At 35.6% G+C, this 25,233-nt stretch overlaps 2 protein-coding genes across 3 annotated transcripts; one reads left to right on the top strand and one right to left on the bottom strand.

Moving 5' to 3' along the window:
• Nucleotides 1-2,151: 2,151 nt before the first annotated feature.
• LOC116287959 (uncharacterized) lies at nt 2,152-9,413 on the bottom strand. 2 transcript variants are annotated; one of them, XM_031694670.2, is made up of 14 exons: nt 9,217-9,413; nt 8,479-8,560; nt 6,728-8,186; nt 6,291-6,375; nt 5,802-6,058; nt 5,023-5,074; nt 4,695-4,779; nt 4,533-4,601; nt 4,236-4,295; nt 3,725-3,796; nt 3,386-3,505; nt 2,851-2,955; nt 2,551-2,642; nt 2,152-2,453 (listed from the first exon to the last, which is right to left on the bottom strand). In XM_031694670.2, the coding sequence occupies exons 1-14, from the start codon at nt 9,252-9,254 to the stop codon at nt 2,315-2,317; spliced, it is 2,715 nt and encodes a 904-aa protein (XP_031550530.2). In that variant the 5' UTR covers nt 9,255-9,413; the 3' UTR covers nt 2,152-2,314. The 2 variants fall into 2 exon arrangements, with proteins under 2 accessions (XP_031550530.2, XP_031550531.2); XM_031694671.2 differs by lacking the exon at nt 8,479-8,560 and having other exon boundaries at nt 9,217-9,410.
• Nucleotides 9,414-9,821: 408 nt separating this feature from the next.
• On the top strand, nt 9,822-21,205 carry LOC116287952 (glucosidase 2 subunit beta). The gene is made up of 19 exons (XM_089030801.1): nt 9,822-9,975; nt 10,667-10,783; nt 11,383-11,478; nt 11,768-11,825; nt 12,070-12,127; nt 12,452-12,511; nt 12,739-12,802; nt 13,098-13,163; nt 14,142-14,226; nt 14,509-14,575; nt 15,192-15,284; nt 15,877-15,925; nt 17,229-17,384; nt 17,654-17,713; nt 18,122-18,191; nt 18,534-18,623; nt 19,374-19,448; nt 19,756-19,852; nt 20,623-21,205. The coding sequence occupies exons 1-19, from the start codon at nt 9,864-9,866 to the stop codon at nt 20,758-20,760; spliced, it is 1,611 nt and encodes a 536-aa protein (XP_088886927.1). The 5' UTR covers nt 9,822-9,863; the 3' UTR covers nt 20,761-21,205.
• The last annotated feature ends 4,028 nt before the right edge of the window (nt 21,206-25,233 follow it).

Below are 25,233 nucleotides of genomic sequence, written 5' to 3'. Positions count from 1 at the left end.
AACAGTGATTTATGTATGAGCTCACTACTTCTAGATAATCTATAACCCTGGGCTACTTTGTGTTCTGCTCAGCTAATCAGGGTAATGAAGGAAGAACATCGCGTTTTTTTTGAAGTAGAATAATTATTGTGATGGGGATTTCATTGATATGACTGAACGTCCAGTCCAATGGTCACCGGCCGCCCCGCGAATTACGCACCATCATCGACAATGACAACTTTTGTTGAAAATTTTGTCGTTCTTTTCCCTTTTCAGGTTCTAAAGTTTTTCTTCTTTTCCCTCCACCCATCACGTGATACATCAGAAACCCTTTCATTGCCTACGCAGGAAACCTTTCCACTGCTGTTCTAGTCAGTAAATCAAAAAATCTCATTCTATCGAGCTGATAAACCTATCAATCGATTGTGGAAGCATCTTGAACGAAAAGATGAGTCTTATCCGACATCAGAACATCACGCAACAAGAATGCGAAAAGACAAAATGACTGACCAAACACACGGCGCGCTATCTACGCTACTTCAGCAGCACCAACTCTGAACACCCTTCAAAACAATGGAAATATCAAAGGAAAATTTAAAAAAATATCGATGGTCTTTGCTCTCAACCTTTTAAATAACCCCTTGTACTTGTTGAACGTTTGATTGCGCAATGTGGTGTATGCCGGGAACGTTTGTCAACTGATAGGTTACGAAACCTAAAGAATAATCATTATTGGGATATTTTCTGGTTATCTGTAATAATATTTGATTTCTAGTCAGGTTCTTGGCATACCTATATGTTCTAACAAGACTTTAATCCTACATAAGTGTTGCTTTTCATTCTCAGTGAAGTGGTGTTCTTGACGGCAAATCTCGACAAGACAGCCACCTGACACTAACCTCAAAAATTCCTCATTCAGTGAAATAAAAATGATAAATTCTAAAGCTTGTTAATCTTTGGCGAAGTGTACAAGATTTGTAAGGATTTTTCGTCAGGTGTTCATAAGGCAGAGTGTACGTCAGACTAGTGTATTCAGTTCTATATTCCTGTCATAACGCAATTTGTATCTCGTTGACATGTTGATAACCGGACGATTAGATTCACCGGCGCTTACCCTAATAGCTCGTGGCGCCGTTCAGACGGCACGAGAAACGAATCTACTGTTCTGAATGACATAAAACTTACAGAACACTCTTATGTGGTATGTTGCGTAAAGGCAAGATTAGGATGTTCGCACATGACGCAAAAACTGTCGAGATTGCGTGACACTGTGGTAGTAACGCAAAGGATTCCATTCGTTGTCTGATTTTGCAATTGAAAAATCATTATAATCTAACAGTGCTGATAATGCGTTGGTCTAGCGTCTATTCCGTGGCTTGATCAACGTGTGGTTAGCCCGCACGTTCATCTATCGAAAGATCGTGTTGCACTTTTTAATTGTACACCACCTTTTTTACCTTTGATCTGCCGACGTGCCCATCAGTAGATTTATGTTATACATTGTAATGGGATATTAGAGAATGTGTTATGACTTGGGTGGCCAAGCAGCTGCTATTAACAGCACAACACTCGACACGTCAACCCCATTCAATGATATCAAGTACCTGCGCACAACACATGAACACAATATAGCGTAGTGCAGTGTAGGGTAGTGTAGTGTAGTGTAGTGTAATGTAGTGTAGTGCAGTGTAGGGTAGTGTAGTATGATGTAGAATGCATTGTGTTATATATATACTAGTATATTGGCATGTAGTGTAGTGTAGTGTAGTGTGGTGTGGTGTGGTGTGGTGTGGTGTAGTTTGGTGTGTGATGTGGTGAGGTGTGGTGTAGTGTGGTGTAGTTTGGTGTGTGTGGTGTGGTGCGGTGTGGTGTGGTGTGGTGTGGTGTGGTGTGGTGTGGTGTGGTGTGGTGTGGTGTAGTGTAGTGTAGTGTGGTGTAGTGCGGTACGGTGTGGTGTGCTGACATAGTGCAGTGCAGTGTAATGTGGTTTGGTGTGCAGTTTATGTGCAGTGCAGTGCAGTGCAACTAACAACAATTTGTACGACTTTAATAAATGAAGCAATATAACAATAATTACAATATCACTTAAAAACATTTTTTCTTCACTATTTAACTGGAACTGTTCAATAATTTGTTGCGTTTCCATGGAAACAGTCAAAAATACACATGAAATTTTAGCATTTTGCTAGTTTATTTTCGATTGTAATATCAGTGAAAAACTCTTTCAATCAAAAATAATTTTGGCTTATCTACCTTAAGTTGAATGAATCTATGTTTACCAACCAACTACTGTCTATATCTCGAGCCTGGCACGTTGAGAATTACCGCTGAATGCTTATCTCCTCTTTTTTCTTCGCTGGCGCTGCTGTCTGTTTCCCTTATTGCCATGGTTGCCATGGTTGCCATGGTTGCCATGGTTTCCATCGTATCGATCAGGTTGTCCAAATAAGTCACGCCAAAACTCCTCCTCAAATCTTTCAAGACCAGAAAAAAATGTGTTGGTGAATCAAGGAATTCTTTCTGTTGTAGTTATTAATCATTATTTTGTAGTTATTTTATGTTAAGAATTACCTGGATGTAGGAGGGGTATGATGCCTGGATCTTGTGCTGATCCTACCCAAGACTTTGTGTGTATTAGGAGGAAGAGAAAAGCCATTCCGTTCCTGTGACAAACCAGAATATTTATCAACATTTATTATATATCTACCGTGCCTTTTTCATCTTATAATAAACTACCCACTCTGCCTTCTATATATCGTCATTCTAAAATGTCACATACTTCCCCTTCTATCCCACTAATTACTTATCAGTTTTTTTGTCCCAGATTTCCCATGCACACTTCATGACCAGTTTCCAAGATGACAGACTAACCTGACAGTGGCCCCATTCAGTAATATCATAGATTCTTCCTTCCATACAAGCGTAAAATTTGGATCTTCCAAACCCTAAATAAGTGGATTCTTTCCAGAAATCGCCCTGTTAAAGGAGGAATAATTATCATATACGAGGGTTAAAAGTATATCAAGTCGATGTCACCATGGCCAGGCTTAATGTGATTTGAATTCTCAAGGTTTTTTGTCTGGGTTTTGAATTTTTCTTCCCTCTGCAAAATGTCAGCACACATATGGAACATGGATTGATGTAACAGCTTTGTTCAGGGCCATAGCAAGGCCTGGATATCTCGGGGGAGGAGAGGAAGGGTGAATATGTCACAATGTCATTTTGCATTGCTTGACTGTTTTGCATTACAATGTTGGTGCTGATCATATAAAAAAAAAAACAAGCGAGCCTGTCTCCCTATTTGCTACAGTCCCTGTTGTTAGCCACTGGATATCTAGTATACGCCTCATAAATCAAGAGCCATTTACTATTAGTACAGTTAACTAGAATAGATTTAATTACAGACCTCTTTTGTTGGGTGCATCCTGTTGCAATGGTAACAGCGTCGGGCATAAATGACATCTCTATCTGTCAGTATTCTACGATGTCTATCTTTACATACATCACATGACAGGCTTTCTCGTATCTAAAACAAGTTAACAATTGAAAAGTTTATTGAAAACATTTTACAAATCTACAATATTACAGACTGTAACTGACTCAAGGTGTAATTGATGTACAGTCATCCAATAATTCTTGTTTATCGCCCAATAAGCTCTTTCTAGGCGAGGCCAATATGGGAGAGCCATGCTAATCCTATAGTGAAATGGCATCATAATCATTCATTGAGAAAATGTGTACTAACTTCTTCCATCTGTCTTATGAATTCAGCAAAAACTTCTCTTGGATCTGAAAAATCTCTTGGAGGATTATGGCTCTAATAAATAGAAAAATGTAAGAATATCTGCTTAATTGATTCTAAATAAATCAATTATCACACTGTAAATTATGACACAATTGACAAGGTACCAAATATTTGAATTGGAATTTCAAAATTAATCATTGAAGAAAGAGGAAAACCAAAGTACCAATAGAGTAACTTTTGAGGCATAATAGCAGGTCTGAGGATGCAGCATACACTAGTTGTTATGTAGTTATGAGTTTCCTGTGTTGCCCACCCCATAATCCCTTGCGTACTACACACTGCCTTGTGGTATTTCAGGCCGAACTTTGAGGGTGTAGTTTTGGTTATTTTCTCAGTAATAAAGTCCACTTTTATACTCGAATACATCACACTAGTAAAAGGCAATGTGTTGGTTAACAGTGCACACCCAATGTGCTTTCCCAAAACTAGCATCAACTAGCTAGGTACATACTCTGGAACCCTGGAAAGCTTCTCTTCTTGCAACCTCTCTGTCAAATTCAAGACGCTTTTCCTGTAGAGAGAAAAAGTTTAGTTTTCTGTGCAAAACAAATTTATTGCTTTTCATATATCACTCCTTTAAGTATTATATTTTCTTTAACAGCATCAATTCTCAACAAGATGGCTTCTACTGTAAGCTATTTTCTCCTCAATCCCCCCTCTACCTCCCCTTTCGGCTAGTAAAAAAGCTTGAAACATTTATATGGTAGCTGTACTACATTACGATATCCTAATATATATTAAAACCTACCGGGTCACCAATGATATCATAAGCACCACTTAAAACACGAAAGGCGTCTGGAGCATGGAGATGTGAATTCTGTTTAAAACACAAGTATAAACATTGCTATTAGTGTAGTCTACAGCTACAGTAGTACATGGTCAGGTTGTTGTTTTAGATGACAATATGTACCTTGTCTGGGTGCACAAAAACTGCTAGTTTCCTATACTGCTTTCTTATGTCATCGTTACTCGCATCATTTGGAACACCCAGGATACTAAACAAACAGAAGCACACTCTTAATCTTGCTTGCCATACATTTAATATAATTTAATACAGCTTAGATAGTATGCATATGCATATGAAAGTATCATTGTGTGCGGTTTAGTAAAGAAATGCACTTCTTTAGTGAATGGAGCTCACAATTGCTGACGTCATCCTTAACAGCAAACATTGCAAAACAATTGTAAGAAAATGCATCAGAAACTACGAAAGATTATTTTTCTGTTCCATATTGTACCTGTATGGATCACTATTTCTTTTCAGTAACAGCTGTTGTATGGCATCTTCACCTTGAATGAAGAAAAATATAATCTCAAATCAATGTTCACACTGTAGCATACAGATATAGAGGTTCAAGCTTATGTACACATACATGTACCATTCTTGGGGACATCATAATAATTTAATGTCTATTTATTTTATAGAGAACATTGTTATTACTACTGTATGTTAAAAAAAAATGTATTCGATAAAATTATCTCTATAGAACTACAGTGCGGTACCTAGTACCAAGACCTATTTGATTTACATTAATGTTTCTTAGGTCCCGTCCACACGTATCCGGATATTTTTGTATCCGCAAATTTTTTTTTTCTGATACAAAAATGGTTGCGTCCACACGCAGCGTATTCGAATCGTTTTCAAATCGTTTTCAAAGTCTACATGTAGCCAAAAGTTTCATGATCTGCCCTGATGCACGCTAGTGCCTAGTCCCTTTGTCGGATAGTTTTTCTCATTGAGCATGCGGAAAATCATGTTTACGTCATCGTATTCGAAAATTTGTGGATACAACTGTCCACACGTGTCCGTTTTCAAAAATTTCCGGATATGGATACAAAAATTTCCGGATATGTGTGGACAGGGCCTTATATTCATATTTTTTCTCATAGTGATGCTAATATGGTAATCAAGGCAAACTCTATATCATAAACATTTGATTGGCAAGTTTTTGGTTTAGTGTTTATTAATCAGATGGACAACCATGAATTGTCCTTCTGTAGTATCCTATCTGAATACCTGAATTTGGTAGATTGTACGTTTGTGCAGGTCTTCCAGAACCAAAAAAGAATCTTTTCACACCCAAAGTCCTTATTCCATAGTACCATCTGATGCACCTTGCTTTACATGAATAGTATGACCCAATAAACCACACTAGCAAGACTATGAACATTGCAAACAACTTTCCTTTCAGGAGAGATAACTTGTTCAGCACTATAATGGAGATTCTCCAAGACATTATTATTTCCATGAGAAACTTGATGATGGAGAACAAGCTGATAGGAAAAACAAGAATAACAATGTGAGAAAAATCTTTAACATTAAACTTGCTTAAGCTTAAATAGTATGAAATGAATAAAATCTGTAAATCAGCACAGGGTTCTGTTCTCTGAGAGAGCACAGTTTTTAACCAATCAGAGAACACATAGTAAGTAATTAGATTAGTGATGCGCTGCATGTCAAGATGAGTGACCATTTCTTTTAAAAGCATAAATAATCAAAACTCACCACTTGAGGGCAAATAACAGTGCAATCAATAGGATTATGACAGCATAGTAAACCATCCACAGGAGAGCAACACAACACTTTTTACCTGTGAAGAAACAAAACAACAATCATTCAAGGCATACATGAATAAAGCTTGTAACATGGTATAGTTTTCTTACATTTCATGCTGTTTGGACAGGGTTTAAAATAACAGCCACACCAAGGACAATGTCCGTCCAGAATTGGAACTTGTCCGGTCAAGTTTTTTCCTTGCCGGTCATTTTGACAAGTAATGTTAAACCAGAAACGAGGTATGACCAAGCTAAAACTAATTTGGCCTGTCATCATGACCTGTGACTTACTAGCAGTTGTTTATAGTGTAATTAGTGCTACTGAAGTTCTTCCGCACACTTTTTCAATTTAAAGGTACATGTTTTCATGACTCCAAAATACTTTACCTGTCTGCAGCCCATTCCATTCCTTTACTTCACTAGTCTCACTGTGGTTGGGTATCTTCTTTTTAACCTTTTCTTCTTTCGTCATTCTGGTTGTTTTCTCATTTCCAGCAGTTTGCTTGTTTTCTTTGTTTTTTTCAGAAACATTGTGTTTTTGTTTCTTACTGAGCTTTGTTCTAGTGGTTGTCTGTCGGCCACTGCTGTTAACTTCCGATGCAATGCTATTCTTGTTTCCTTTCTTGCCTTTCCTAGTATCAGAGGAATTTCCCCTTTTAGGTATTTCAGCCTTTTCAGTAACTTTCTCTTGGTGTTGATCAAACATCGTTTTTGACTTGTGAGTGTTGCTGCTTCCTGTATCGTGCCTCTCTTCAGTCATCAGAGGTGTACTCCTGTCTGATTCAGATGATGGAATCTTCTTTGAAGGAAACTTATCCTCTTCATCTTTGGCAGACGATGGTTTTTCACTTGCATCAGAAGTGAAGTGTTGCTTTGTTGAGCTTGTTTCTTTCGAAGCAGCTTCCTTATTTCTATTCATAAACTCAGACTTGGAGTCATAAACATTAAAGTAAAATCTTAGATTTTTATAAAAGTCATTTTCTGAAGGGTCCATCTTTGGTTTGCTGCTGGTTGGTTTGCTCTTCGTTGGCTCGTCACTCATGGTATCAGCTGCAGCAGAAGGAGGAATTCCATATAATCCTTTTCCATTCATGAAATATAACCTTTCTTTATCATCATTTTCTGAAGCTTCCTTTCTGCTCTTCGAATGTGAAGAAAAATTTTCAGAACTTTTCGTTGTTTTACTATTCTCCTTACAAGAGGAATTAGGTTCAATTCTTGACTTCTTTTCTTCATCTATTTCACAGGTTTTTGATGAAGAAATGGTTTCACATGAATGATGGGTGTCATCAGCAGAGCATTCATTAATGCTTCCAATGTTCTGGACATTAACATCATCATTATCGTCACTTCCATCACTAGTATTCTCATCATCTTGGCTTACATCACTTAGAAGTTTCATGTAAGTATCCCAACCATCTGCATTTTCTCTTTGCTTACACACTTCTTCAAGAAACCTAGCATCAATATTAAATCCTTCCACATTATACTTTGCAGGATTAGGAAACCAATGTGGTTTTTCACAGTCACTGTTGCCATTCTGCAACTCTTCTTCTTTGTCAATATCATTGAAAAGAGATTCAAATTGTTCTGGATTTTCTGTCTCAGAACTAGATATATTGTGTTTCTCCTTGCAACTAGATGAACATCTTGAACACTTTTTATCACTTGAAATTCTTGGGGAACGAATGTAATTTTCCTTCAAAGGATGACAAGATTCTTGTTTAATTGAAGATGGCCTCATTTTAGGACTTTCACAAGAATCTTCCATACTTGATAATAGAAGCTCCTTCAAGTATTCAGAAAATTCGATAAAAAGTTTATTTCTTGGCTGAAGATTAATAGCCTGAAAAATAAAGAAAGAAACAGTATCAGCTGGAGGGAACAAAATTTTGAGACTTGGTACATGTATGTCTGGTACCGATATATAATTCCTCTTCTTTGAAGTACCTCTGTCCAGTCCCCCTCCCTGCTCTGTCTGCTCCATTTTTCAAACTCCCCATTATTGGAGGTTATGTAGATTTAACACATTGTTGATAATTATTGTCTTAACCTTACATATATTGCAACTTGGATATAGCTAACTACTGGGTGCATGAAACCGTAACCACCCATATAGTTTTTACTGATCAATATACCTTTTCAATTGCCGTAATAGCTTCTAATAATTCATCTTTATCTAATAGATTTAAACATATTTCAAAATGTTTTTTCGCATTTCTGCAAAATATGAACATAATAAATAAATAAATAATAATAAATCAATCACTTTTATTTAAGTGTCTAGTCGTTCTAGCGCTTTCGCACTAATTTGTGTGTGTTAGCAGCAGCTGGTAATAAACAAGCTGGTAAAACGACCACCAATACAGCAGCATCTATTGCTAAAAACAAAACAAAATAAAACAAAATATAAACTGATTAAAGCACATAGCCTACATGTGACGTCAGACTCTTGGAAAAGACACACAAGACTTGGAATAAAACGCAATTCCAGGTGTGATAATAAACTTGGATAATGCAAATTCTCTCTCGATAACACTTATTCACCAAAGAAAACATTCAAATTTATAATTCTTGTTTAGGAAAATAAATACTTTTGTTATTAGTGCAAAGATAAAGTCTCCCCTAATAAGGCCACAAAGACGAATGTAGAACGAGTAAATGCAAAGTATGGCCGAAATATATTTAAATCTAAGTTAACTTAGGCCCTTCCTTCGAACTAAAATCTTCAACGGATCTCTCATTAAGGGAATAAGCTAGACAAAATGATCAAAAATGACTGAATATCAAGATGCTAAGCAAAGTAAAATTAGCGGAAAACGTCGAAGTCTCACATTACAGTAGCACAAGAAGAGAACTTTTCTTTGGATATCCACCTTTTGTTTAACAATTCCTCGTTATCCAACACCTCCATAGACCTCCATCTAGTGTTAGGACTTTGGTGAATTCATAAAGAAACTAATTTGACGAAGAGTATTCCCTCCAAAGTAGGCTCAGATCACAAGATTCTAGAACAGAAACCGCTTGTCTGCTATTATTTTCCTTGAATTTCCTGATTTTAGGTTAACTCCGACCACCGCGCCCGTCGTTTCTATGGACAGCGGTATTTTGGCGCCAATTTTAATTAACTAGTTCCAGTCTCCAAATATTTTGCAATGATTTAACCTCAATATTTCTATAAAATTTAGAATCTTCAAAAAAACTATGAATTCATTTCCACATCGAAATAAGAAGTGACAATCTAATGGAAAGGTAATATTTTTTTAATTAAAAAATACGTCCAAAAGTTCTTTTACTATCTAGTGTTAGAAAATTTTTATCCTTTAAATCCTATAAAATTATAATTTATAATAATATTTCTTTTAAAAAAATAATTTATATAGAAAAAAGCTAAATAATAAAGACACTAAAATACGACAATGTATCGATTGCAACGAAGATGTATCGATGTAACCCGAGTATATATGGTATCGAGGCTGTGTTCCCGACCAGGGCGCGCGCGGCACCGACACGTGTATCCAACATGGCGTCCAACATGGCGGTCTCTAAGGAATTTTCATTTTTTCTATTCTTTCTTCCTTTTTTCTTCTTTAAAACCACCTCTAGCCTAACGGTACGAGGAGTAGCTTTAACCAGTAAGTAATAGCGACATGCTAAGCTTTTTCTGTAATATTCATATGTGTTTTTATGATAGAAATTTGAGTTTCCAAATGCGTTTATTGGCAACCTCTTTTGATCTGTCACTGCGAGTCACTAAATTTAAATTATACAAAACAAATCATTGTGTTTCCTATAATTTTATCATTACTTTGAAAGTTTCTCTGTTCTTGAAAGTTTCTTTGACGTAAACTCAGATTTGCAATCTTTATGTATCATGGAGATTATTTTACTGTATTTGTGGTACAAGCGTACATCAAAGATGAAAAAGCTAAACAATACCCAGAACAATATTAATTGTATCCGCAGACTTCAAGCTTATATTAAGTTAGGATAAACTCAAAACAAACCAATAATACAAGGTTCTAAGTGTTTCTTTATAGCTTCAAGGGTTTAGTACCGAAAAGAAAAGAAAAAAGAAAAAACACCACAGTGGTAAAAGACGGCGCGTTATAAGCAGATTGTGAATAATTAAGCTGCAAGGGGTCTATATAAAAATGCAGAGTACTGTCCTATAGTTATTTTTTTATATTCATGTTCCCTTAGAGACATACACCCAACATTTTACATGCCGTTTTTCTCTCATGCTTGTAATTAGACAGATACCTTAAGGCTTTAAATATTTTCATTTATGGACTGATAAAAGGATATTGTTTGTTGTTGTTTCAGAGCTTCCATTATATGATAGTTCTAAAGACTTTACTTGTTTAGATGGTTCATTAACTATTCCTTTTGCTAGTGTAAATGATGATTTTTGTGACTGTAACGATGGCTCTGATGAACCAGGTAAGAACTAGATCAACAACTACACTGTACAGTATAGTGTGGTTTCTGACGGGGGTGGGGGGGTACACCCATATATGGACTATATAGGGATGATCCGCTGAGCAGGGTATGGTTTTTCGAGCTTCTTATCATAAACAGGGTATGCAATTTCACTCAAGTTCCAAGTTCTTCCTGAGTTTCCTGTCATATTCAGGGTTTCTACTTTCATATTGACCGAAACTGGTCATTATGGTCATAAAAAAACGATACGCGAGCTGACATGATAATTGAAACAGGAACTCAGTGCCATAAATTATATCTTGTCATAAACAGGGTCCACAAATTTGAGTTTTTTAATCTTAAGCAAGGTACCCCTTTCAGAATCCCAGTGGAACACCCCTACCCAAATTCTGGCCCCCCTGAGGGTTTCTGTGGTTCTAGAATAGTATGTACACTATGTACACAATACATCTCGCATACTGTAGTGGGTCACGATAAGACCCATGACTAGAGAGGGAAGGAGAGATGCATTACAGAGCACTAAACTCATGCATCCACACTTGAAATCCATATACAGTTCATATATACAAATTGTAGTTCATTTTGATGTCATTTTACAGGTACAGCAGCATGTCCCAATGGATTTTTCCATTGTACAAATGCTGGCTTTAGACCCAGAAATATTCCTTCGTCAAGAATAAATGATGGTATATGTGGTGAGTGTCTACACTACATACTTACATGCTTGGTAATGTCAGCTGTGTTATTGAGCCTTCATCATTCATACATTGCATTGATCTTTGATTGTTTCATGCTAATAACTAAGTCAAATTTAATTTTCTGTAGCATCCAATTGGTTCAGACATCACACTTATCACATACAAATTGCAAACGCTTAATGCCTGGAAAATTGGTTCAGCATCAAGAAGACAGAATGCTTTTTGTGTGTGTGGTTATAGAAATGCTGTTAGGCATTAGGGATTTCTTAACACCCATCTTTTTCAGATTGCTGTGATGGTAGCGATGAATATGCTGGTTTAAATAATTGTCCTAATAATTGCAAGTAAGTACTATTGTTTGCTTCATTTCCCTTCCTTCCTTCCTCCCTTCCTTCCTTCCTTCTTTCCTTCCTTCCTCCCTTCTCTTCCTTCCTTCCTTCCTTCCTTTCTTCCTTCCTTCCTTCATTCATTCATTCATTCTTTCTTTCATTACCATTCTCATTCCAACACCTAAAAACAGATTTTGACTTAGCAGAGTAGTAAATCTATCTCATAGTTAATTGTACATACTTCTATTTCTTTTTCTAGAGAACTGTACAAAGAAGATTATGAAAAAAGAAAGCAAGAAATTCAGTTTGCTAAACAGGTGAAAAAGCTGTTTTTTGCATTTTATTATATAGTTACTAATTTTATTTCAGTATTAAATTTATTTACGCAAAAAGAAAGGTGGTTATAGGATCTAGCAGCAGTTTGTGCGTGCAGATGGCATCAGCACTATGCTCCGTTCACTAATAAAGGATAGTTTTTTGACCAATCAATGAGCACATACTATCCTAACTATATAATAAAACTAGTTATCTCACTTCAGTCTGTCATTATCTCTCTAAACTGACCATGATAGCTAGTTTATTGCATGTAAAAACATGTAGACTGTTCTTATGAAATTGTTTTTGTATGTGGTCATGCACAGGGTCTAGCTAAGAAACAAGAACACATTGAGGAGGGAAAGCAGAAGAAAGCAGAGAGAAAGGTATAAGAAATTTAAAAAAAAGTAATGCATGTTGCACACTGCCAAATTCAATCAAAAGCTTAACAATATGTACAACATGTTATTGAGTAAGGATAATTTTTGCCTTTGCAATGATGAAGAACTACTGTAGTTTACAGTATGGCAGTGTATGGAAAGAATATTGTATCATAAGTGGTCAACTTGAGTTTTTTACTAATCGTGGGTGTGTGAAAATTTCTATGTTTTAGCAAAAAGTGGAGGAACTTAGAGTGCAGCTTGATGAAAAAACAAAAGCATTGGAGGAATTGAAAGGTACTTGAATGTTGGAGCTTTATCATCCACCAAAGTCTCTAGTTATTCAGTAAATTCTTCTGATCCACCATGTTATAACACACTGCATGCTCATGAAGGACAAGTGCTGTCCTGGAGTACACTTCTAATTCATCAATTATTTGAAACCAGTGGTGACAGAATTGATTCATCATCATACATGTACATCGCGGTTGCAACTTCCACATGCACTTGTTGTTCATATGTAGAGGTAGATATAAAGGATATTGATAATAATGAACATCACATGTAAGGAAGTTGTGTGTTGTGTATTTAGTTGCCAAGGAAACAGCAGAAGCTGAAGAAAAAGAATTGAAAGATAAACATGAGAAGGCATGGGAAGGTAGGTTCATGTCTTTATAGCTTTCCATGTATGATATAATTATTTGCTAAACAAGCATAATAATAATAATAATAATAATAATAATAATAACTTTATTACTGTCTCTATTTCTTCTAGCCGTGCCCTACTAATCGGGGAGACAAAAAAAAAATAAATAAATAGATAATTAAATAATTAAATAGATAAATAAATACTATATGACTATATATATAATTATAAAAAAATAAAATGAAATAAATAAAAAATAAAATGAAATAAAATAAAGATAGATAAATAAAAAAATAAAAAAATACTATATGACTGTATTTATGAACACTTTTCTGGAATATAAATTGAAGAAAGTGCATGTACTATTTGCATTTGTTGACACTAAAATCAAGATGTCACTTGAATCACAAAGCATCCAGTTGCATTTCTCATGTGGTCAATATTATATTTTGTTTTCAATCTTTAGTTTCATGGGGAAATTGTTGTAAAAGGCATATATTCTGTAAGCACATTTTGACTTGTAGTCTGCTTAGTGTGAGGTGTAGTTCCTTTGGGGCCAAACCTAACTGTTGCCACTCATCTTATTTTTTTACTAGTTCACCAATCAGACAGCAAGAATTTATTCATTTGCATGTGAAATCAATCAGCGTGACTTCAAATATTTAAAATTGTTTCGACAAAAACTTAAATAAATGGCTAAGAATTTGCGTACGTGATACCTATTTTGGTCCTTTTGCTGGCTAATACTGGATACTTTTTTAAAAAGTTTTTTAATTGATGGAAACACTTGGCAGGAAATGTTTTAACGGCATTTGTAAATAAAGTAAGTTAGGTAGCAACAGCTAGGCGTGTCGCAATGTAATGTACTAGGTACTATATTCTTATAAAAGAATTAAGACAGACCAGTGAATTCATTATGATAATAATACAAAAGAGTGGGTGATGATACATGGTTTGAAATGACAGATAATGTGTTCATTGCTTTTGCAGAAAAGAAGGCTGAGATTCTTGCTGAGAGAGAGAAAACTGCAGCCCAAGCAGCTTTCACCACCTTAGATATTGATGAAAGTGACAGGTACACACAGAAGCAGTGAACATTATACATGATGACTGCACAAATTAGTTTTCATAGTTTGGTCATACCTTGTTTCTGGCCCAACATTAGACATAAAGTTTCCAATCCTTGACATGCATTGTCCGATTACCAGCCGTTATTTGTAACCCTGGCAGGGTAATTTAAACTACTGTGATTGGTCGATTGGTGGTCCATTTCCTATAGTACAGATGCTGCACACAGTTTAAGAGTGACATACTTTTTGAGTTGAAGATTTAATTTTAGTATTTTTACTATGATCAGTGTTGCAGTGAATGAAATCATGGACACAAAACACCTTGATAAAGAATACACAGCAGAAGAAGCCAAGGTAAGCAACTGTGTAGTTGTAGTTCCAGATATTATCCATACCATACCCCCATCCATAGGGTGGGTGGGGGGGGGGGGGGAGGGAGGTCCGAGAAAGAACACAAATTACAGAGTTCGTAAGGAACAAAATTGGAATTTCCAGGGGTAGGGGGGTGCCTTAAAAAATTCCTCGGGGGGGGGGGGGGGATGGATAATTTTTGGAACTACACAATATATTTTGGATGGTCTGCAATTAATTTTTTTTAAGTACGTACATATGTTTTTCATTCAAATGTAAAACTAGTACATATGACAACTGGTCTGTTTCTAATTTATATGTATCAATGGTATAAATCCTTTCTTTATAATCGCACTCAGTATGGATCCATATTCCTTACCTGAGCCGAGAAGAGAAAGGAGAGTAAATCTTTCTGGCTTATTAATATTCACCAGTATTGATAAGTATACTGGTGCACAGTAACTAGAAAACAAATTACAATGTATTTGTAAGACTTAAAATTTTTGTGAAGTTGGGATTCCTGTGCCTATGTTGATATGAAAATGGACTGGACCCCAATCTCTTTTGCAACACAGGTAACCCATTTTCACATTAATTATTCTATTACCAATTAATATAGGAACTCTTGGGAGGTAATGATGAAGTTGACTTGACAAAATTCTCAGAGGAATTATGGAAGAACATCAAAGACAAGTACAAGGCTAAGCTTGAGGTAGTTATTCATATTATCTACAGTGTATATTGAATGTGATAATGCAAACTTATGAATATATTTTATGGCTGGTTTGTTCCAAATTTATTTATATTAATGTTATGAATCCTTTCTCTATAATCGCACTCAGTATGGATCCATATTCCTTACCTGAGCCGAGAAGAGAAAGGAGAGTAAATTTCTCTAGCTTATTAGTATTCACCAGTATTGATTAATATTCTGGTGAACAGTAACTAGAGAACATCTGCCGCTGCCCAGTTGGCTCAGTTGATTGAGCATCAGACTGTTGTGCAGTACAGTTATAGGTTAATTGTAGGTTCAAGCCCTGGATGGACCAACACTCAGGGTCTTAAAATGACTGAGGAGAAAGTGCTGTCTTTGTAATTACATCCACAAATGGTTAGACTTTGGAGTGACTCAGATGACCACTGACCACTCCTAAATGGCAATCCTGTCTCTCAACACATCATAATTTCTAACCAACATTGGAGGGATGTAAAGTACCCCTTCTTCCTTTTAATAGTTATTCTTGTGATATATTTTGCTATCTTGTGATAGATTACTAAGTATATATCATTGATTTGATTTTCAGGAACCCAAAAAAGAAGAGGAACAACCGGTCGAACCTCCACCAACAGATGGTAAAAACCCCTTTGATTCCACTCATGTGTTAAAGAAGTAATAACAATCAACATCTCTAAGATTAATTCTTGTTGTGGGTGGTGTGCAATGCTAATCTGCTAATGCACCAATCAACATCTCTAAGAATAATTCTTGTTGTGGGTGGTGTGCACTGCTAATCTGCTAATGCACCAATCAACATCTCTAAGAATAATTCTTGTTGTGGGTGGTGTGCACTGCTAATCTGCTAATGCACCAATCAACATCTCTAAGAATAATTCTTGTTGTGGGTGGTGTGCACTGCTAATCTGCTAATGCACCAATCAACATCTCTAAGAATAATTCTTGTTGTGGGTGGTGTGCACTGCTAATCTGCTAATGCACCAGTTAACATCTCTAAGAATAATTCTTGTTGTGGGTGGTGTGCACTGCTAATCTGCTAATGCACCAATCAACATCTCTAAGAGTAATTCTTGTTGTGGGTGGTGTGCACTGCTAATCTGCTAATGCACCAATCAACATCTCTAAGAATAATTCTTGTTGTGGGTGGTGTGCACTGCTAATCTGCTAATGCACCAGTCAACATCTCTAAGAGTAATTCTTGTTGTGGGTGGTGTGCACTGCTAATCTGCTAATGCACCAATCAACATCTCTAAGAATAATTCTTGTTGTGGGTGGTGTGCACTGCTAATCTGCTAATGCACCAATCAACATCTCTAAGAATAATTCTTGTTGTGGGTGGTGTGCACCGCTTATCTTCTAATGCACCAATCAACATCTCTAAGAATAATTCTTGTTGTGGGTGGTGTGCACTGCTAATCTGCTAATGCACCAATCAACATCTCTAAGAATAATTCTTGTTGTGGGTGGTGTGCAATGCTAATCTGCTAATGCACCAATCAACATCTCTAAGAGTAATTCTTGTTGTGGGTGGTGTGCACTGCTAATCTGCTAATGCACCAATTAACATCTCTAAGAATAATTCTTGTTGTGGGTGGTGTGCACTGCTAATCTGCTAATGCACCACCTCTCACCAATGCCAGCCAGGTTCTATCCCTGAGCTCCATGTTGTATGTGAGTAGAGTTGCTTTTTGGTTCTCTCCTGTGCTTCAAATATCTTTTCTCCTGGTACTTCAGTTTTTCCTCCATCCTTCAAATTTAACGTCTAAATTCTACAGCTAATTTGATCTATTACCTGCCTTATTATTGAAGTGGCTTGTAAAACGTTTTAGGCTTTCCACCATCCACCCTTGAAAGGTAAATTCTTTTAGTGAATAGTAGTGGTTATAGTCAATAATGTTCTATTTCTCTTTGTCTGATCAGAACCACCAATAGAACCTCCTCCTGCACCTCCATCAATCGATGACACCATTGAAGACAACCCTGATGTTCCTGATGTTGATGGAGATGATGATGAAGATGATGAGGAAGATGACAAAATACAAGAACCAGAAAAACCAACTCCTCCACCTGCTGATGGTAGGGCACTGATAGAGGCACTGTAAGACCCAAGTGTTTCTGCTGAAGACTGTATGCAATGCAATTATATTGGCTAAGACTCAAAATGTGTGCCACTGAGGCTGAAGTGAAACACATACACAGCAAAAGGCTACATAACTGTTGTGTAGTACAGCAAAAATATTAACTGACAAGTGATTGAATTCTGTCCATCAACTATACAACAGACATGAAGCTAAGTAAAGATCTTCAAAGTGACAGTATAATGTACTGGAATTTTTTATTTTTAGAATCTGAAGAGGAATTGAAAATGCCTGAGTTTGATGAAGAAACAAAGGCGAAGATTGAAGGTGTGTGTATTTTCTTTTATTATCATCAGTGTAAGAGGGGCATTCATATCATAATATTCCTTGCTAGTATATATTCTTATCCATTAAAAACAATGACGTACATGTATGCAAACAGAACCTCGTCCCTTCACTCTTTATTGCGAGAGGGGGGTTGGGCATTTGCTGTCCACTTATGGAAGTCCTGAATTACAAAGAATCTGTACTATTTTTTTTCTTAATTTTGTAGGGTTGTCTTTAAAGTTTTTCCAGTTTTAAAAATGTAGGGGGGTTTGAAAAAATAATATTTTACCAATATTTCCTCCATCTCCCTCCCTTAAAGATGAATTTATTTCCTAATATTGAAAGAAGAGGGCCAGATAAAGTGCCTAAAGGATGCAGAATAAATTCATTGTTATTATTAATTTCCAGCTGCTGACAAAGCAAGAAAAGAATATGATGAAGTAGAAACTGAAAAGAGAAATATTGAAAACGAAATAAGGTACAATATGATATAGATATTTCTAGGCAACCATAGTATTATCAATGAAGGGCATGTTTACTCAGCTATAAATAATAGCTAGCTAGTTACATGTAGTCGCCGATCATGATGACTATTCTATTAATTAGTTTTAGCTCAATCATACCTCGTTTCTGGCTCACCATTTTTGGCAAAAATGAACAGCAATGCAAGGTTTTGGCTGAACAAGCTCCAATTAATGACCTGCTGTTAATTTAAGCTGTGTATGTGCAGACCAAAGTTTAGGAGATCGTGCCCTCCTCTCTTCCTTTTCATTGAATTATGCTATCAATAATATCAATTTGAGGAATAATTTTCTTTCAGTGATATTGATAAAATGTTGAATATTGACTTTGGTGAGCATGATGAGTTCTCTCCTCTAACTGGCAAGTGCTTTGACTACATTGACAGAGAGTAAGTATGACATGTATAGATAAAATAAAGGTTGTTTAAGACCCTTTCTTTATAATCGCACTCAGTATGGATCCTTATTCCTTACCTGAGCCGAGAAGAGAAAGGAGAGTAACTTCTATAGCTTATTACTATTCTCATGTAATGATTTATTTACTGGTGAATATAAGCTGGAGTACATTTCATGTAACACTACCCGAAGGTACAGTAACTACTTGACAGAATATGTGGTAAAAGAACGTCACCATAATCATTATCATTGTCATTATCAGCACCATTACTATCATCATCATTGTTACAGCATCTCTTCATCATTATCGTACCACCACCATCATCATCAACACCTCCACCATTATTAGTATTTATTTTTATTATTATTGTTATATTATTATTATTTATTACCAACATCATTATTACAACCATCATCATTATCAGCATCAATATCATAGTCATCATCATCATTATCACAACAACACCATCACCATCATCATCATCACCACCACCACCACCACCATCATCATCACCATCATTATTTTCATCATCATTCACAATCAACATCACCATCATCATCACTGCCACCACCACCATCATCACCATCACCATCATCAGTATCACCATCATCATCGCCGCCACCATCATATTATAGTTATTATCTCCCAGTAGTTTTGGGGTCCTAAAAACATTGAAGTGATTCATTTCTTTTCTGTAGTTGTCTACAATATATTGACTTTCTATTTTGTTTTATTATAATAGATACCTTTATAAACTGTGTCCATTTGAAAAAGCATCTCAACAACCAAAAGATGGCGGCAGTGAGACGTCACTTGGGTACGCTATCCTTATTGCTGTTATTGTAGTTTTAAAAACCTTTAGATTTTATCCCTGAAACAACCTCTTCGCTGATCAAAGTTAGTGCGTGGTGAACTCACAGATCAAACTTTTCTATCCTATGTTTCAAGATTTCTTTCCTCAAATATGATTTTCCGCTCTAAATTTGAAATATTTTTCCTTGAGAAAAATTAGGTTTTCCCCTTAGGAAATTTCTTTTCAAAAGTAGATTTCCATTAAGACCACTTTTGCCTCTAAGGTCAAACAAACAAACAGACTTGTCATTCTTGTTGGATTTTTCCCATAGGAATTGGGGTCACTGGTCTGGTGAAGGTGACAAGTATACTAGAATGAAGTACACAGGTGGTCAAAACTGCTGGAATGGTCCTGATAGATCCACTGAGGTATGTGCAAACCATATCGTGACTATGTTGAGTGTGTATTCACAACTTCAATGATTGATTTTTGGGTTTTCAGGCTTTGCCTTGCATAGATATGTTTTGCTATGTTATGCTACCCTATACTATGCTATCACTATTGTTGTGCTCTGTTTACATTGCTATGCTGTGATACTCTATACTATACTTTGCCATGCTTTACTCTTTATGCTATGTTTTGCTGTTCTATCCTTTGCTAAACTTTGCTATGCTATCATTTTTTCTGTACTATCATTTGCTATGCTGTGCTTTGCCATACTTTGTTTTACTGTGATGTGGTTACCTTGCTATACAGTCGCTCTATGCTGTCCTTTGCTATGCTATTCTATATTATACTATTCTATATTATGCTAATCTTATGCAACAATATGATTAATGGACTAATCATAATGCACTATGGGTCATCCCGTGGGCAAATAAAGTTACAGTAAAAATGCCAAGAAACTACAAAAAAGATAAATTAAGATGGCACATCAATCACCTTTACCCATAAGAGAAAGACAAATCTGTATATTTTCTGTCATTTCTGCCAAGATGGCCGCCATATAGTCGAAGTAGTCCATTGCTAAAGTATACTTTCCTGTTATCATTTGCTGTGCTATGCCTTGCTATGCTACCTTTTGCTTTTCTATATCTTCCTTTGCTGTAATATGCTAGTGTATACTCTTATTTACTCTGTTCTCCACTGGTTTCAGTCATTGAGTGATTGTCTAATACCAGATATATCTTTTTATCAGGTTATCATGTCCTGTGGCAGTGACAATCAGTTAATAAGTGTCACAGAACCCAGTCGATGTGAATATAGAATGGAGTTTAAAACTCCTTCAATGTGCCAAGACCATCATACTGTCCACACCGACCATCAAGAATTATAATGCAATATGTTTGCAATAACCACAATCAACCAAATTCTCCATTTTATACTTGAAAATTAAAACTGAATTGGAAAATATGTAACTAACTATAGATAGAACTTTTAAAATTTTGTACAATTTGTTCTTGTCAAGTTTTCAAAAGCACAAAATATGCAGAAGTCAAAAGGAAAATATGAATACTTATTTGCATGTGACGCACAAAAGATACTTTAGTAGAATACAAAACAAAAACTTGCTTGCATGAGGCACAGTGAAGGTTATTCTTGCCAACAAATTAGATCAGGAACTGTGATCAGTAGCAATCTTGAATAACGGGTTACATACCTTACAAGATATTCTTGAAACACCTGCCCATCTATTTGTCGTTTCATCTACAGTTAATATTATTCCTTATACTGTATGATTTATTTGTTTGCAATGAAAGTAAATTATTTGCTGATATCAATTTATGGTTAACTCTAATGATACTTCATCTTTCACTTAAAGCTTTATCATTTACCTACAGTTTGGGGTAACAAATATGGATCACATCCATCACATTTTAAAAACTTGAAATTCAAAACTAAGTATTTGAAATAAAACCATGGGCTATAGTCCATGCTTTTTGGCTAAAGATGACCCATTTTGAACATTTTATGAATAATGCATGTTTTTGAAAAAGGTGTAAAAAACACAGCAAATCCATCAAAACCATGGGCTATAGTCAATGCTTTTTGGCCAAAAACGACCTATTTTGAACATCTTATGAATAATGCATATTTTTGAAAAAGGTGTGAAAAACATCCCAAATCCATCAAAACCATGGGCTATAGTCAATGCTTTTTGGCCAAAAATAACCCATTTTGAACATCTTATGAATAATACGTTTTTGAAAAAGGTGTAAAAAACACAGCAAATCCATCAAAACCATGGGCTATAGTCAATGCTTTTTGGCCAAAAACGACCTATTTTGAACATCTTATGAATAATGCATATTTTTGAAAAAGGTGTGAAAAACACCCCAAATCCATCAAAACCATGGGCTATAGTCCATGCTTTTTGGCCAAAAATAACCCATTTTGAACATTTTATGAATAATGCATATTTTTGAAAAAGGTGTGAAAAACACAGCAAATCCATCAAAACCATGGGCTATAGTCCATGCTTTTTGGCCACAAATAACCCATTTTGAACATTTTATGAATAATGCATGTTTTTGAAAAAGGTGTGAAAAACACCCCACATCCATCAAAACCATTGGCTATAGTCCATGCTTTTTGGCCAAAAATGGCCCATTTTGAACATCTTATGAATAATGCATATGTTTGAAAAAGGTGTGAAAACACCCAAAAACGCTCAAAACCATGGGCTATAGTCCATGCTTTTTGGCCAAAAATAACCAATTTTGAACATCTTATGAATAATGTATATTTTGAAAAAGGTGTGAAAACACCCCAAAACGATCAAAACCATGGGCTATAGTCCATGCTTTTTGGCCAAAAATGGCCCATTTTGAACATTTTATGAATAATGCATGTTTTTGAAAAAGGTGTGAAAAACACCCCAAATCCATCAAAACCATGGGCTATAGTCCATGTTTTTTGGCCAAGAATGACCCATTTTGAACATCTTTTGAATAATGCATGTTTTTGAAAAAGGTGTTAAAAACACCCAAAAACGGTCAAAACCATGGGCTATAGTCCATGCTTTTTGGCCAAAAATGGCCCATTTTGAACATTTTATAAATAATGCATTTTTTTGAAAAAGGTATGAAAAACACCCAAAAACGATCAAAACCATGGGCTATAGTCCATGCTTTTTGGCCAAATATAAGCCCATTTTGAACATCTTATGAATAATGCATGTTTTTGAAAAAGGTGTGAAAAAAACCAAAAACGATCAAAACCATTGGCTATAGTCCATGCTTTTTGGCCAAAAATGGCCCATTTTGAACATTTTATGAATAATGCATGTTTTTGAAAAAGGTGTGAAAAACACCCAAAAACGATCAAAACCATTGGCTATAGTCCATGTTTTTTGGCCAAAAACGACCTATTTTGAACATCTTATGAATAATGCATGTTTTTGAAAAAGGTGTGAAAAACACCCAAAAACGATCAAAACCATGGGCTATAGTCCATGCTTTTTGGCCAAAAATAACCCATTTTGAACATCTTATGAATAATGCATATTTTTGAAAAAGGTGTGAAAAACACAGCAAATCCATCAAAACCATGGGCTATAGTCCATGCTTTTTGGCCACAAATGACCCATTTTGAACATTTTATGAATAATGCATGTTTTTGAAAAAGGTGTGAAAAACACCCCACATCCATCAAAACCATGGGCTATAGTCCATGTTTTTTGGCCAAAAATGGCCCATTTTGAACATCTTATGAATAATGCATATTTTTGAAAAAGGTGTGAAAACACCCAAAAACGATCAAAACCATGGGCTATAGTCCATGCTTTTTGGCCAAGAATGACCCATTTTGAACATCTTTTGAATAATGCATGTTTTTGAAAAAGGTGTGAAAACACCCAAAAACGGTCAAAACCATGGGCTATAGTCCATGCTTTTTGGCCAAAAATGGCCCATTTTGAACATTTTATGAATAATGCATTTTTTTGAAAAAGGCGTGAAAAACACCCAAAAACGATCAAAACCATGGGCTATAGTCCATGTTTTTTGGCCAAAAACGACCTATTTTGAACATCTTATGAATAATGCATGTTTTTGAAAAAGGTGTGAAAAACACCCAAAAACGATCAAAACCATGGGCTATAGTCCATGCTTTTTGGCCAAAAATAACCCATTTTGAACATCTTATGAATAATGCATATTTTTGAAAAAGGTGTGAAAAACACAGCAAATCCATCAAAACCATGGGCTATAGTCCATGCTTTTTGGCCACAAATGACCCATTTTGAACATTTTATGAATAATGCATATTTTTGAAAAAGGTGTGAAAAACACCCCACATCCATCAAAACCATGGGCTATAGTCCATGTTTTTTGGCCAAAAATGGGCCATTTTGAACATCTTATGAATAATGCATATTTTTGAAAAAGGTGTGAAAACACCCAAAAACGATCAAAACCATGGGCTATAGTCCATGCTTTTTGGCCAAGAATGACCCATTTTGAACATCTTTTGAATAATGCATGTTTTTGAAAAAGGTGTGAAAAACACCCAAAAACGGTCAAAACCATGGGCTATAGTCCATGCTTTTTGACCAAAAATGGCCCATTTTGAACATTTTATAAATAATGCATTTTTTTGAAAAAGGCGTGAAAAACACCCAAAAACGATCAAAACCATGGGCTATAGTCCATGCTTTTTGGCCACAAATGACCCATTTTGAACATTTTATGAATAATGCATGTTTTTGAAAAAGGTGTGAAAAAAAACCAAAAACGATCAAAACCATTGGCTATAGTCCATGCTTTTTGGCCAAAAATGGCCCATTTTGAACATTTTATGGATAATGCATGTTTTTGAAAAAGGTGTGAAAAACACCCAAAAACGATCAAAACCATGGGCTATAGTCCATGTTTTTTGGCCAAAAATGACCCATTTTGAACATTTTATGAATAATGCATGTTTTTGAAAAAGGTGTGAAAAACACCCAAAAACGATCAAAACCATTGGCTATAGTCCATGCTTTTTGGCCAAAAATGACCCATTTTGAACATCTTATGAATAATGCATGTTTTTGAAAAAGGTGTGAAAAACTCCGCAAATCCATCAAAACCATGGGCTATAGTCCATGCTTTTTGCCCAAAAATGACCCATTTTGAATATTTTATAAATAATGCATATTTTTGAAAAAGGTGTGAAAAACACCCCAAATCCATCAAAACCATGGGCTATAGTCCATGTTCTTTGGCCAAAAACGACCCATTTTCAACATCTTATGAATGATGCATGTTTTTGAAAAAGGTATGAAAAACACCCCAAATCCATCAAAACCATGGGCTATAGTCCATGTTTTTTGGCCAAAAATGACCCATTTTGAACATTTTATGAATAATGCATATTTTTGAAAAAGGTGTGAAAACACCCAAAAACGATCAAAACCATGGGCTATAGTCCATGTTCTTTGGCCAAAAACGACCTATTTTGAACATCTTATGAATAATGCATATGTTTGAAAAAGGTGTGAAAAACACCCAAAAACGATCAAAACCATGGGCTATAGTCCATGCTTTTTGGCCAAAAACGACCCATTTTGAACATTTTATGAATAATGCATGTTTTTGAAAAAGGTATGAAAAACACCCAAAAACGATCAAAACCATGGGCTATAGTCCATGCTTTTTGGCCAAAAATGACCCATTTTGAACATTTTATGAATAATGCATGTTTTTGAAAAAGGTGTGAAAAACACCCAAAAACGATCAAAACCATTGGCTATAGTCCATGCTTTTTGGCCAAAAACGACCCATTTTGAACATTTTATGAATAATGCATGTTTTTGAAAAAGGTGTGA

This window comes from Actinia tenebrosa, unplaced genomic scaffold (assembly GCF_029948245.1).
Source record: "Actinia tenebrosa isolate PJP-AT-01 unplaced genomic scaffold, QUT_ActTen_1.0 PGA_scaffold15__27_contigs__length_11533743, whole genome shotgun sequence".
Classification (NCBI taxonomy): domain Eukaryota; kingdom Metazoa; phylum Cnidaria; class Anthozoa; order Actiniaria; family Actiniidae; genus Actinia; species Actinia tenebrosa.
This window is presented reverse-complemented; position numbering and strand designations above follow the sequence as displayed.